The sequence below is a fragment of the Rhinatrema bivittatum genome, chromosome 3 (assembly GCF_901001135.1).
Source record: "Rhinatrema bivittatum chromosome 3, aRhiBiv1.1, whole genome shotgun sequence".
In the NCBI taxonomy this organism is placed as follows: Eukaryota; Metazoa; Chordata; class Amphibia; order Gymnophiona; family Rhinatrematidae; genus Rhinatrema; species Rhinatrema bivittatum.
Genome location: NC_042617.1, coordinates 519,059,817 through 519,073,820, shown reverse-complemented (window position 1 = coordinate 519,073,820; position 14,004 = coordinate 519,059,817). Strand labels below are relative to the sequence as shown.

The window sequence follows — 14,004 nt, the reverse complement described above, 5'->3', positions numbered from 1 at the left end:
CCCCTTGCTTCACTGTAAACCAGTACGATAAGACCCTAGTCTTGAGTATCGGTATATCAAAAGAACTTAAATAAATAAATAAATATAGATTCTACTGAGCATTTAGTCTCTTGTATGATCTTTATCCTGTTGGTCTCTATACCCTCCCGGACATGAAGTGCCACACCCCCACCAAGTTGATCCTCCCTATCATTGTGATATAATTTGTACCCTGATATAGCACTGTCCCATTGGTTATCCTCCTTCCACCAAGTCTCCGTAATGCCAATTATGTCAATCTCATCATTTGCTGGACTATGTTTGCTTTTATGGAACCTCTCTGTTGGGATGCCCTAACTCTCCTGTTTCATTAGTATCCTTCAAGGATACATTTCTCTGAACCATGCACTGCTGAGTGACTGTCGGCTCCCCCCACCCCTTGTTCTAGTTTAAAAGCTGCTCTATCTCCTTTTTGAAAGTTAGTGCCAGCAGCTTGGTTCTACTAATTACTCTCCCATGGAATTGCAAAATCAATGGTTTAGTTCTGCATCAATAAACTCCAGTCCCTCAAAAAAATAAAAAACAGCTAATGGTGTTACTGTCTGTTAGACTATACCAATGAAAAGTTTATATAATATGGTATTTGTACTGTTTTTTTTCTCTTTTTCTTATTATCCCCTGAAATGTGAGTTTTTTTTTCAGATTCCTCCAATTTTGTGGACTTTAGGCTTCTCACCATAATTGTAATTATCTTTTTCCTCTTTAAATTTTGTTTCTTTATCTATGTATAAAATGATGTGATATGTTTTATTTTTAGATATTAATTTAGTTTTGTTGTATTTGAATGTTATTAAACAAACAGAAATAAAAACAAATATATCAATGCATCATAGTAAAATATAACCTAGTAGATGGCAGCAGAAAATGCCCAACTGGCCCATCTACTCTGGCCAATTATTCCAGTTTTCATTGATAACAATGTATCCCAGCTGCCAGTGGTAGAAAGCGAAACTTGATCGCTTGTAGGATATTAATGATTCGCACATTAATTTTTTTGACTTTGGTTTGTTTTTTGGAGATTTTTTTGTTCATTTGTGGGTTGTTTTTGGGAAATAGTGCACAATATTTGCAAATCTATCAAAGCAAAGCAAATATTTTTAGAGAAGAAAGGCTAAAGAGGTTAGGGCTCTTCAGTTTGGAGAAGAGACAGCTGAGGGGAGATATAAACGAGGGGAGATGTAAACCGAGCTGATTTGATTTTTATCAAGAAATTCGGTATATAAAAGCCTTTAATAAATAAATAATAGAGGTAGTTTACTGTTTCACAAAGTATAAACACTAGAGGACATTCAGTGAAGTTACTAGATGATACATTTAAGACAAATAGGAGAAAATATTTTGTTTACTCAACACATAATTAAACTCTGGAATTTGGAAACGCTGGAGGATATAGTGAAAAGTATTATTATGGCTGGGTTTAAAAAAGCTTTGGACAAGTTCCCGGCGAAAAGTCCATATACCACTATTAACATGGACTTAGGGAAGTCCACTGCTTATCACTGGGATAAGGAGCATGGAATCTATAGACCTTTTGGGATCCTGCCAGGTACTTGTAACATGAATTGGCCACTGTTGCAAACAGGATACTGGGCTTGATGGACATTTGGTCTGACCCGATATGGCAAATCTTATGTTCTTATGTTCTAAGGGGATGGGGCTCTGCAAACTCCATGGCATTTAACTTTCTCGGCCTGCAAGGGGCTCTGGGGTGGAATAGGAGCCACTATCACCACTAGGGAATTCTGACTACTGGGCGGCACAGGGATGGGGGGACAATGGGCTTTGCAGTCCTTTTAAACTTGCATGCCAGTTTAAATAATGCAGGACTGTACTGGATTGGCTGGAAAAATGGGTGCGTTTTTTTTTTTTTTTGTTTTTTTTTGTGAAAACTCCTAGTAAGATTGCAATAAATACAGCAGAAATGTCTTAAATGAGATTATTCTGTGACTTTTGCTTAATTCTAATGCAATGCTCCCTCAGCACATCTCATGTTAACTTCATTTTGCATATGCCAGAACTGATGGATGAATATAATGCTGTCATTATACCTGAGGTAACAGAAATAAGGAATAGAAAAGATGTTTGCTTACCAGCATCAGCATTGCCTCTTTCCCCTCTGTCTCCCTTTTCTCCCTTGGGACCTCGATCTCCTGGTAGGTAAAAGAAAGTTAATATTATTACTGAGGCAATGAACATTATTATCTACATAGGGCTGCATTAATATTTATTGTTGAAAGTAACTTTACTAATGAGCCACCAGGAGCAAACAAGAATACGTGGATGTTTCTCAAATGCAAAACCTTTTTGTTGATTTCAGCAGAGGTATGGAAAGGGTGCATTTGAAAGATCACACACATCGAGAAACTAAGCATTTTAGGATTATTCTCACATAGTCCAATGCAGGTGGATCATACTTCTGCACATTTAGATAAAAAAGAGAAGAGAAAAATATCATAGCCAAAAAAAGCGGGGAAAATCAAATTAAAAAAAAACAACATACCATGTTTTGGCATGTTACCTGCATCCTGGGTAATGCTTACATATTTAAAAATCAGTACAAAACACATTGTAGATAGGTCTGGAGATATATTCTATCCTTGATTTGGAGGAGTCAATTGAAATCTTAATCTAACCAAATCATTAAGGGGTGGATTTTAAAACGAGCGCGAATAGCCTACTTTTGTTTGCGCTCCAGGCGCAAACAAAAGTACGCTGGATTTTAGTAGATACGCGTGGAGCCGCGCGTATCCGCTAAAATCCTGGATCGGCGCGCGCAAGGCTATCGATTTCGTATAGCCGGCGCGCGCCGAGCCGCGCAGCCTACCCCCATTCCCTCCAAGGCCGCTCCGAAATCGGAGCGGCCTCGGAGGGAACTTTCCTTTGCCCTCCCCTCACCTTCCCCTCCCTTCCCCTACCTAACCCACCCGCCCGGCCCTGTCTAAACCCCCCCCTTACCTCCTGCGCGCCGGGACGCGACCTGGGGGCGGGTCCGGAGGGCGCGGCCACGCCCCCGGGCCGTAGCCACGCCCCCGGAACGCTCCCAACACGCCCCGAAAACGCCGCGCGGTTCAGGCCCGCCCCCCGACACGCCCCCGACAGGCCCCCTCTGAAAACCCCGGGACTTACGTGAGTCCCGGGGTTCTGCGCGCGCCGGTAGGCCTATGTAAAATAGGCTTCCCGGCGCGCAGGGCCCTGCTCGCGTAAATCCGCCTGGTTTTGGGCGGATTTACGCGAGCAGGGCTCTGAAAATCCGCCCCTAATTGTTCATGAAGATCTGCTTTGATAACAATACATACAGTGAATGTTGAAAGTAAAGACAGGTAATTTTTCTATCCTCATACTAGGTCAGATAACATATGTGTGGGATCACAGACCCTTATAGGGTCCATAAAGTGAACTGGAACAAGGCACACCTAGTGCTGGTAACATAATAATGACGAAGAAAAGGACCAGATGGCCCATCCAGTCTGGCCAGCCAGCTTCTTATGGTAGTAACTGCTAGGGATGTGCAGACAAAAAGTTTATGTTCATAAGTCCATAAGTCGAAAAGGGGGGTCAATTTCGGTCAATATGGACATATGGAGAATTTCATAAGTTGAGTCTATGTCCATACGTGCAACGGTTCCCTAAATAAAAATTTAAACCCCTCACCCTCCTTAATCCCCCCCCAAGACTTACCAAAATTCCCTGGTGGTCCAGCGGGGAGTCAGGAAGCCATTCCTCTATTCCTTTGCGAGGAGCACATGATGTCCGCGTCACGTCGGAGTGACGCGGCCGTCACGTGGTCCACCGCGGTTCCGCTCCCGGACCCCTCATTGGACACAAATAGAACTTTTGGCCAGCTTGGGGGGGCCTCCTGACCTCCCCAAGCTGGCCAAAAGTTCCGTTTGTGTCCAACGAGGGGTCCGGGAGCGGAACCGCGGTGGACCACGTGATGGCCGCGTCACTCCGACGTGACACGGACGTCACGTGCTCCTCGCAAAGGAATAGAGGAATGGCTTCCTGACTCCCCGCTGGACCACCAGGGAGTTTTGGTAAGTCTTGGGGGGAGATTAAGGAGGGTGAGGGGTTTAAATTTTTATTTAAGATCAACGATTGCGATTTCCAATGTATTCAACATAGCTATGTTGAATAAGTTGGAAATCCGATCGTTTTCGCCTCATCACTTTTTTAAGTTAAAAAAAAAAAAAAAAGTAGCATTTTACATATAAGTTCAAAACGAATGCACACCCCTAGTAACTGCTGCTCCCTGCAGTTACACCCAAGCCTTATGATAAGGGTAGTAATATTTACAATCAAAACCAAGCAACTGCCAAATCCATAACAAATTACTGCTTGCAACATTACGGGGTGAGCTGAACAGCCTTCTTGATATTTCAGACAAAGCTGCTTGATGTTCTTCAAGCTGTAGAAGCCATCCTGGGCTTTTTCCCTTATGTGTGCATGTCAGTACCCCAGACCGTAAAGGTCAAGGCCCATGTTGGTTGTTATCTGTATCTAGTTCTCCTTCCTCCTCCCCACCCATCTCACCATTGAAGCGGAGAGCAATGTTGCAGTTGTATCAAAAGCATCAAGGCTATTGATTGAGGATAGTAATCCCTATGCTTAAGGGAAATAACTGCCATTCCATGTAGGTTAGCCACATGCACCCTCTTCTTTATTTTCGTCCTCTAGCCTTTAGGGATCCACAGGGTTTATCCCATGCCCTTTAATTTGTTGACTGTTTGCTTCTTCACCACTTCCTTTGGAAGGGCATTCCAAGTATCCACTGGTGAAGAAATATGACCTGATGTTGATTCTGAGTTGTCCCCCCTGGAGTTTCATTTTGTGACCCCTAATTTTACTGTTTCCTTTCCAATGGAAAAAGTTTGACATTCGTGCATCATTAAAACATTTCAAGTATCTGAAAGTCTGTATCATATCTCCCCTGCATCTTTTCTCTCCCAGGATATATATATTTAGATCCTTCAGTTTCTCCTCATAAGTCTTCCAATACAGATCCCACATCATTTTGGTTGCCCTTCTCTGGACCACCTCCATCCTGTCTCTATCCTTTTTGAGATACAGTCTCCAGAACTGCTACTGTTGATGCCTCACCAAAGACCTGTACAAGGGCATTATCACTTCCTTTTTCCTGCTGGTTATTCCTCTCTCTATGCGGTCAGCATTCCTCTGGCTTTAGCTGTTGCCTTGTCACATTGCTTCACCTTCTTCAGATTGCCAGATACTTTTACCCCAAGGTCTCTCTCTTGTCCATGCACATCAATGTTTCACTCCCCATCATATACAATTTTTTCTGATTACCACACTCCAGATGCATAACTCTACACTTCTTGGATTTGAATCCAGCTGCCAAAACTGATAGTAGTGGAAGCAGCACTACTATTGGGAATAATATCCTGCCATGTCGGGTACATTCTCATATACTACCACTGACCATCAGCTTGAACAGGGCTGCAAGCGATCACCAAATATCCAAATCACAACCAGAATGCCTTCAGAGTGCAGTCTCACTGTGAAACTTCTCAAACATGGTCATGCTGCCATGTTTTAATTTATTGCATTAGTTTACTGTTTATATTGTATTCTTCCATGTTATATTTTGCTGGGTTATTAGATTCTAAAACATTGATTTGCCATATTTATGACAATTTAGACTGCCTTAAACTCAGCCTTAAACAACACATATCAATAAAAGTATGAGAAGGCTATGCCAAACTAATGGTCCTTAGAAGACTAAAACCCTTGTTAACTCAAGAACACTTTCGTACAGTACTACAAGCACTAATATTTGCTAGCACAGACTACTGTAACACACTTTTCCTAGGATTACCATATACCACAATCAGGCCACTGCAAATACTACAGAACTCAGCTGCCAGAATACTAACTGGAAAAGGAAAAAGAGATCACATCACCCAAACACTTGTGGATTTACACTGGCTCCCAATAGAACAAAGAGTACAATTCAAAACACTATGCACAATTCATAAACTAATAAATGACGAAAACACCGACTGGCTAAACACTGCCCTACGATTACATGTCCCTCAAAGAAATCTCAGGTCAGCCAATAAAGCACTACTAACCATTCCCTCAGTCAAAACAGCAAAATTGACCCAAGTTAGAGAGAGAGCACTATCTTTGGCAGGACCATTATTATGGAACACATTACCACTTGAACTAAGAATAATGAAAGAATTAAAACTCTGCAAAAAAGGCCTAAAAACTTGGCTTTTCAAAAAAGCGTTTCACAATGAGAGTGCTGACTAACAAAAAATACATACAGCTGAAAGTCACCATAAAAAGGTAGAATTGACAATTTTATTATTTTACCCATAATTAAATATTACATTAAAAACAGTATACACATATATGATTATCCTAACAATCATATAAATAGTAACCCCAACCCACTTCTCATTTAGAGTATATTATTGAACTATGTAACCGTAAAATATTGGCACACTATGGATAACTTAGAAACCAAACCAAACCTATTTCGTGCCGAAATGTAAACCGTTGTGATGGTGCATTACTAAACGATGGTATAGAAAAGTTTTTAAATAAAATAAAATAAAAAATAAACAACAGTTTTCTAGTTTTTTTTCCACCCCTCTTTCCTTTTGCCTGGTTTTTGCTATTACAGTTGGTTTGCCCTCTACGTGCTTGTTTATGGCCTCCACAAGGTCTGGAAAGAGAGCAGTACTGGCCCCTAAAAGAAGAGGAAAAAAAATACAGAAAAGTTTGAATAGGGGCAAGGTAAAGAAAGATGGGAGAAAAGTTGATGAGCAGGAAAAAGAGAATGAATATGGAGACAAGTGATAGAAAGAGAGAAAATCAAAGGTATAAGCATGGCAAAGATAAAAAGTACAAGCAGTACAGTGGAGCAAGAACTGATCTCCAAATATACTAGCCAAGTCACCAAGGAGATACAGGAAAATAAAGTCAGTCCCAAAATTCAAAATTTTTCAAATAAATGATTATTTAATTCATCAAAGTGGCAACTCCATTGCTCTAAAGACACAAGAATATTTCAACACCGGGTCCCCCGACACGGACCCGTGTTTCGCCAAATGCGGCTGCGTCGGGGGGGGGGGGGGGGGGAACAGTAGTTTCTTTGTGGCAATCAAAACTAAAAATAAAACAAAAGCAAAATATTAATTTTAATAAGGGATCTGATACATAACAGAGGATCCCATAATAGTTAGGCATTTTTTACATAAAACAACTTTCATATACCATTTTAGGTAATGTATTCTATGAATTAAACCACAGAGAGGAGAGCAATACTTGCAGATCACAGAGGTTATGTGGTAGAGCGGATAATAGACAACCAAGTTGGAAAAACCGTACATGAGCATTATCATAAACATATTTCCTAATAGTATCAGTTATGTGTGGGATATGTAGACCTAAGATAAATAATTCAAATTTTTAAAAAATCAAATCAAAATCAGCAAGAGAGAAAAACATGCCATTCTTTTTAGTAACATAGAATAAGTTCAAGTTTATAACGTGTGTGGCATTTTAACCTCAGTTCCAGTATAAATAAACATACAATATACTTATATAAACATTAGAGAACCCCTTAAAAGCTCCCAAACCTTTAAAATGTTGAGTAATGTCGGCGTTCTAAGCTCTCCTTGCCCGAAACGCTGTCAAGACGAAAAATTTAAAGGTATCGTATTTCATGTTCATAGTATTTGATTTGTGATCGGGATATGGAATTATTCAGACTTTAAAGTCTGGGAGCTTTTAAGGGGTTCTCTAATGTTTATATAAGTATATTGTATGTTTATTTATACTGGAACTGTGGTTAAAATGCCACACACGTTATAAACTTGAACTTATTCTATGTTACTAAAAAGAATGGCATGTTTTTCTCTCTTGCTGATTTTTTAAAAATTTGAATTATTTATCTTAGGTCTACATATCCCACACATAACTGATACTATTAGGAAATATGTTTATGATAATGCTCATGTACGGTTTTTCCAACTTGGTTGTCTATTATCCGCTCTACCCCATAACCTCTGTGATCTGCAAGTATTGCGTTCCTCTCTGTGGTTTAATTCATAGAATACATTACCTAAAATGGTACATGAAAGTTGTTTTATGTAAAAAATGGCTAACTATTATGGGATCCTCTGTTATAAATCAGATCCCTTATAAAAATTAATATTTTGCTTTTGTTTTATTTTTAGTTTTGAATGCCACAAAGAAACTACTGTTCCCCCCCGACGCAGCCGCGTTTGGCGAAACACGGGTCCGTGTCGGGGGACCCGGTATTGAAATATTCTTGTGTCTTTAGAGCAATGGAGTTGCCGCTTTGATGAATTAAATAATCATATATTTGAAAAATTTTGAATTTTGAGACTGACTTTATTTTCCTGTATCTCAAAGATAAAAAGTATTCATTATTTATGTTTTATATAGTTCTCACTGTCGCAGGGGCCTTAAAACTGTTTCTCATAGGAGACTATTTGACTGGCCCTGATTGTCACATACTCCCTTTCTCTTCCCATAGTAAATCACCATCAGCTTCCACTCCCTCACCACAGATCACCACTTTCTTTTCCTCCACTCCTTTCTCTCCCTCCCCTTCCAGCCTGAAAAGTGGGAAAGGAGTTATAGAGCACCCACAGGTCCTTCAATGGCCCTGCTCCCTTTTCAAACACAGGCTTCTTATTCAGTAGGAAGACTGATGTAGGAGGCAACATAGCTGGCTTTTGGGGTGTTCGACCTGTGAGATTGCACAGGGTGCTGTGAGGGAAGAGACACTGCGGAGGTGCAATGTGATGCTGTCCCCTCACCAGTAAGGACCTGATAGCTGGATTATAAAGTGATCGTAGTGCTGTGGCATAGCCCATCTCACAGGGCCCAAAGAAAGAGGAGGCCCAGTGGAACCATGGCATAGCTTAGCTTGCCACAGTCTAAAGAAAATGGAGACCTAACTCGGTCGTGGCATAGCCCATCTCACTGCGGCCCAAAGAAAGAGGAGGGTGGCAGGGCACGGCCTGAAGAAAGAGGGTGCCACAACTGAGCCCATTTCATTGCAGCCTGAAGAAAGAGGATGGTCATGGCCTGAAGAAAGAGAAGGGAGACCCTGAGAGTGTATGTATGCTGTGTGTGCCTGACAATGAGCCTGTGTGTGCGTGTGTGTGTTTGTGTGAAAGTGGGAGCCTGTATGTACGTGTGAGAGTGAGAGTCTGTAAGCATGTGTGGGTTTGTAAGAGAACGTGTGTGAGAATGAGAGCCTGTAATCATTTGTGGGTGTGTGAGAGAGCCTGTGTGCATGTTTGTATGTGTGTGAGAATGAGAGAGTGAGAGCCTGTTTCCTCTATGCAAGTGTGTGAACATGAGAGCCTGCATGCATGTATGGGTGCATGAGAAAGAGAAAGAAAGAGAGCCTATATGCATGTGTGAGTGTGTGTATGCATGAGACAGCCTGTGTGCATGTGTGTGTGTGGTGTGTGAGACAGTCTATATATGTGTGTGTGTATGTGTGTTTATGTGTGAGAGAGATAGAAAGACCACTTATATGTATGAGTGTGTGGGTGAGTGAGAGAGCCTGTGTAGATGTGTTTGTAAGAGGGTTTGTGTGAAAGCCTATATAAGTGTGACTGTGTGTGTGTGTGTGTGTTGTAAGGAAGAGAGAAAGCCTGTGTATGTGTGTATTAGAGGAAGTTTGTAAGTATGTGTGTGTACACAATCCATCACAATCTCAGGGTGATTGTAAATCAAAAGATACCAGGTATGGAGAATGGGAGATGTTTTTATACTTATTAGATTTATCTGTGGGGTGTTATCTGATATTACTGTTGTTTTGAAATATTTTATTGTTTTTTGAGAACGTATTGAATGATGTTCTGTTTGTCAGCTGTTTTGAAATATTTATTCTATTGGTATAGTTTTAGTATAATGATTGATGTGTGTGAAAGTCTGTGCATATGCATGCGTGTATGTATGTGAAAGAAAGAGCCTGTGTAAGTGTGTATGTGTGTGAAAGAAGAGCCTTTGTATGTGTGTATGTGTATATGAGGGAGAAAGAGCATGTGCATATATGAAAGAGGGAGTATATGTGAGAGCATAGGCATGTGTGAGAGAGGGAGTCTACGAGAGAAGGAATGTGTAAGTGTGTGAGAGAGAAGATAAAGTTTATATGGCTCTACCTCACCCAGTTCACATCAATCTCAGGATGACTGGAAATTAGGGATATGAATCGTTTTTTGACGATTTAAAATATCGTCCGATATTTTTTAAATCGTCATTAATCGTTAAAGAGTGTGATACAATAGAAATTCCACCGATTTATTGTGAAAAAATCATTAATCGGGTTAGTGCACACTAACGGGAGTTAGGACACAACCTAAAAACCCACCCGACCCTTTAAAACCGCTCCCTTAGCCTCCACCACCCTCCCGACCCCCCCCAAAAACGTTTTAAAATTACCTGGTGGTCCAGCGGCAGTCCCGGGAGCGTTCTCTTGCGCTCGGGCTGTCGGCCGATAAACAAAAAACCCACCCCGACACTGTAAAACCGCTCCCTTAGCCCCCTCCACCCTCCCGACCCCCCCCAAAAACGTTTTAAAATTACCTGGTGGTCCAGTGGGCCCCGGGAGCAATCTCCCGTTCTCGGGCTGTTGGCTGCCACTAATAAAAATGGCGCCGATGGCCCTTTGCCCTTACCATGTGACAAGGTAACCGTGCCATTGGCCAGCCCCAATCACATGGTAAGAGCACTGGACGGCCGGCACCATTTATAAAGATGGTGCCGGCCGTCCACTGGATGCCAGAAGTCTAAGAAGTAAGATGGGAGAGTTAGAGTGTATAGCAGTATATGATGAGATTGACATAACTGGCATCACAGAGACGTGGTGGAAGGAGGATAACCAATGGAACACTGCTATATCAGGGTACAAATTATATCACAATGATAGGTGGCACTTTATATCTGGGAGGGTATAGAGTCCAAAAGGATAAAGGTCATACATGCTAAATGCTCAATAGAATCTATATGGGTAGAAATTCCATGTGTGTGTAATAAACGACTGCTTCATGGAGCAATTGGTTCAGGAACCAATGAGAGAGGGAGTTATTTTATATTTAATTCTTAGTGGAATGCAGGACTTGGTGAGAGAGGTAATGGTGGTGGGACTACTTGGCAATAGTGATCATAACATAATTGATTTTAAACTCTCACCAAATAGTTCTTATTATGATATAATGTTACAGTATTTTTGATGGCACCTGTTTAAGAGTTAGAATTCTAGACACTTTTTCAACATAGTTATTGTGAACCGTTGTGATGGCACCCGCTTAACGACGGTATAGAAAAAAGATTTAAAATAAATAAATAAATAAATAAATAAACTAATAACTGTAATGGGGAAAATAAGTAAATCTACAGTTCTAACACTAAATTTTCAAAAGGGAAACTGATAAAATGAGGAAAATAGTTAGAAAAAAATTGAAATGTGCAGCTGCAAAGGTTAAAAGTGTTCAACAGGCATGGACATTGTTTAAAAATACAATCCTTGATGTGCTGTCCAGATGTATTCCATGCATTAAGAAAGGTGGAAGGAAGGCAAAACAATTACCGGCATGGTTAAGAGGTGAGGTGAAAGAGGCTATTTTAGCCAAAAAAAATCCTTCAAAAATTGAAAGAAGGATCCATCTGAAGAAAATAGAAAAAAACATAAGCATTGTCAAGTTAAGTGTAAAACATTGATAAGACAGGTGAAGAGAGAATTTGAAATCAAGTTAACCGTAGAGGCAAAAACTCATAATAAAAACTTTTAAAAATATATCCGAAGCAAGAAACCTGTCAGGTAGTCGGTTGGGCCGTTAGATGACCGACGGGTTAAAGGGGCTCTTAGGGAAGATAAGTCCATTGCAGAAAGACTACATGAATTCTTTGCTTCTCTGTTTACTAATGAGAATGTTAGGGAGATACTAGTTCTGGAGATGGTTTTCAAGGGTGATGAGTCAGATGAACTGAACCAAATCACTGTGAACCTGGAAGATGTAGTAGACCAGATTGAAAAATTAAAGAATAGCAAATCACCTGGACCAGATAGTATGCATCCTAGGGTTCTGAAGGAACCCAAAAATGAAATTTCAGATCTATTAGTTAATATTTGTAACCTATCATTAAAATCATCTATTGTACCTGAACCCTGGAGGGTAGCTAATGTAACACCAATATTTAAAAAGGGCTCCAGGGGTGATCCGGGAAAAGCAAGTTTGCTTATCGTAAATGATATTTCCGTAGATAGCAGGATGAATTAGCCATGCTTTAATGGGATCTGTCAATCAGGCCCGGGAGGCGGAGCTTGTCAAAGCAGAGAACAGAGCTTTGCTCTCTGCGGCTGCGCGTGTGTTCCCGCGCAGGAAAGTAACGGAATCTCCTCAGTCTGTGATTAAGCCTCATTGTAGTCGAAGACTTGGTGACTGCCAGGGAGGAGGGTGGGTCAGCATGGCTAATTCATCCTACTATCTACGGAAATATTGTTTACGGTAAGCAAACTTGCTTTTTCCCGTCGATAGCAGGGCTGAATTAGCCATGCTGTCATGGGAGTCCCAAGCTCCCGATCACGTCATTTATGATATATGTGTTTGTACGTGATCTTTGACAGTGTGGCAGTCACTGTGTATTGGAGGATAGAGATTGCAGTATTGCTTGCCCTATTGTCACATCAGTGGCTGCTTGTTGGTCAAGGCAGTAGTGAGATGTAAAGGTATGCAGTGATGACCATGTAGCTATCTTGCAAATGTCTATGGGTTGCACATTCTTCAGGTGTGCCAAGGAGGCTGCTACTGCTCTAACTTGGTGAGCTTTAGGAGTAGAATGTAATTGTAAATTCTGTTTGTCATAGCAGAATTTGATGCACTGCGCTATCCAGCTGGAGATGGTGCGTTTAGCCACTGGTAATCCAGGTGCTTTCGGGTCGAAGGAAACAAAGAGTTGAGAAACACGGGAGTCCGAGTTTGTTCTTTCTTTGTAGTGTGTTAAAGCTCTTTTACAATCTAGTGTGTGCAGTAGTTTTTCCCTATCGTTTGCGTGCGGTTTAGGGAAAAAAGTTGGTAATTCCATTGTCTGATTGAGATGGAATGGGGTAACTACTTTCGGTAGGAAGGATGGGTGAGTTCGGAGAACTACCTTCTGGTGATGAAATTGCAAGTATGGAGGACAATGGACCAAAGCCTGTAACTCACTAACTCTTCGTGCTGATGTTACTGCAACCAGGAATACCACCTTCCATGTGAGGTATTTAATGTGCGCTGAGTCCATGGGTTCAAATGGGAACGGCATGAACTGTTCCAAGATTATGTTGAGGTTCCATGGAACTGGAGGTTTGGATACCGGAGGATGAATGTGCGTTAACCCCTTCATGAAACGAGTCAGTAATGGGTGATTGGATATAGGAATATCATTGACTGGTCTATGATAGGCGCCTATGGCGCTGAGGTGAACTCTGATGGATGATGTTTCTAGACCAGCTTCATATAGTGTATGAAGATAATCAATGAGCAACTCCGGTGAGCAGTCCAATGGTGGTACACCTTTGGAAGTGCACCAGGCAGAGTAACGTTTCCATTTATAGCTATAATTTTTCCTGGTTGAGAGTTTCCTTGATTCTAACAAAATGAATTGTGCTGAAGTGGAAACTCCTTGTTCTGTTAGAAGGAGCCTCTCAATCTCCAAGCTGTCAAGTGTAGAGAGGAGTGTAGTGGGTGTAGAAGTGTACCCTTGATCTTGGCAGAGAAGATCTTGTTGATTCGGTAATGGAATTGGATCCTTGATGCATAGTCGAAGCAGGAAACTGTACCATGGCTGCCTCGGCCAGGCCGGGGCTATGAGTATCAGTTGAGCTTTGTCCGCTATACACTTCTGAATTGTTCATGTTATGAGAGGTATGGAAGGAAAGGCATACAGAAGGCCTGTCATCCACGGAATGAG

General features: G+C 41.3%; 1 protein-coding gene across 1 annotated transcript in view; it reads right to left on the bottom strand.

Moving 5' to 3' along the window:
- Positions 1-14,004, bottom strand: part of SCARA5 (scavenger receptor class A member 5) — a 590,798-nt gene that overhangs the window by 81,509 nt on the left and 495,285 nt on the right. The window contains exon 7 of the mRNA XM_029596225.1: positions 2,130-2,189. Within this exon, the coding sequence (XP_029452085.1) occupies positions 2,130-2,189 (60 nt within the window). The remainder of the gene's footprint in view (positions 1-2,129; positions 2,190-14,004) is intronic.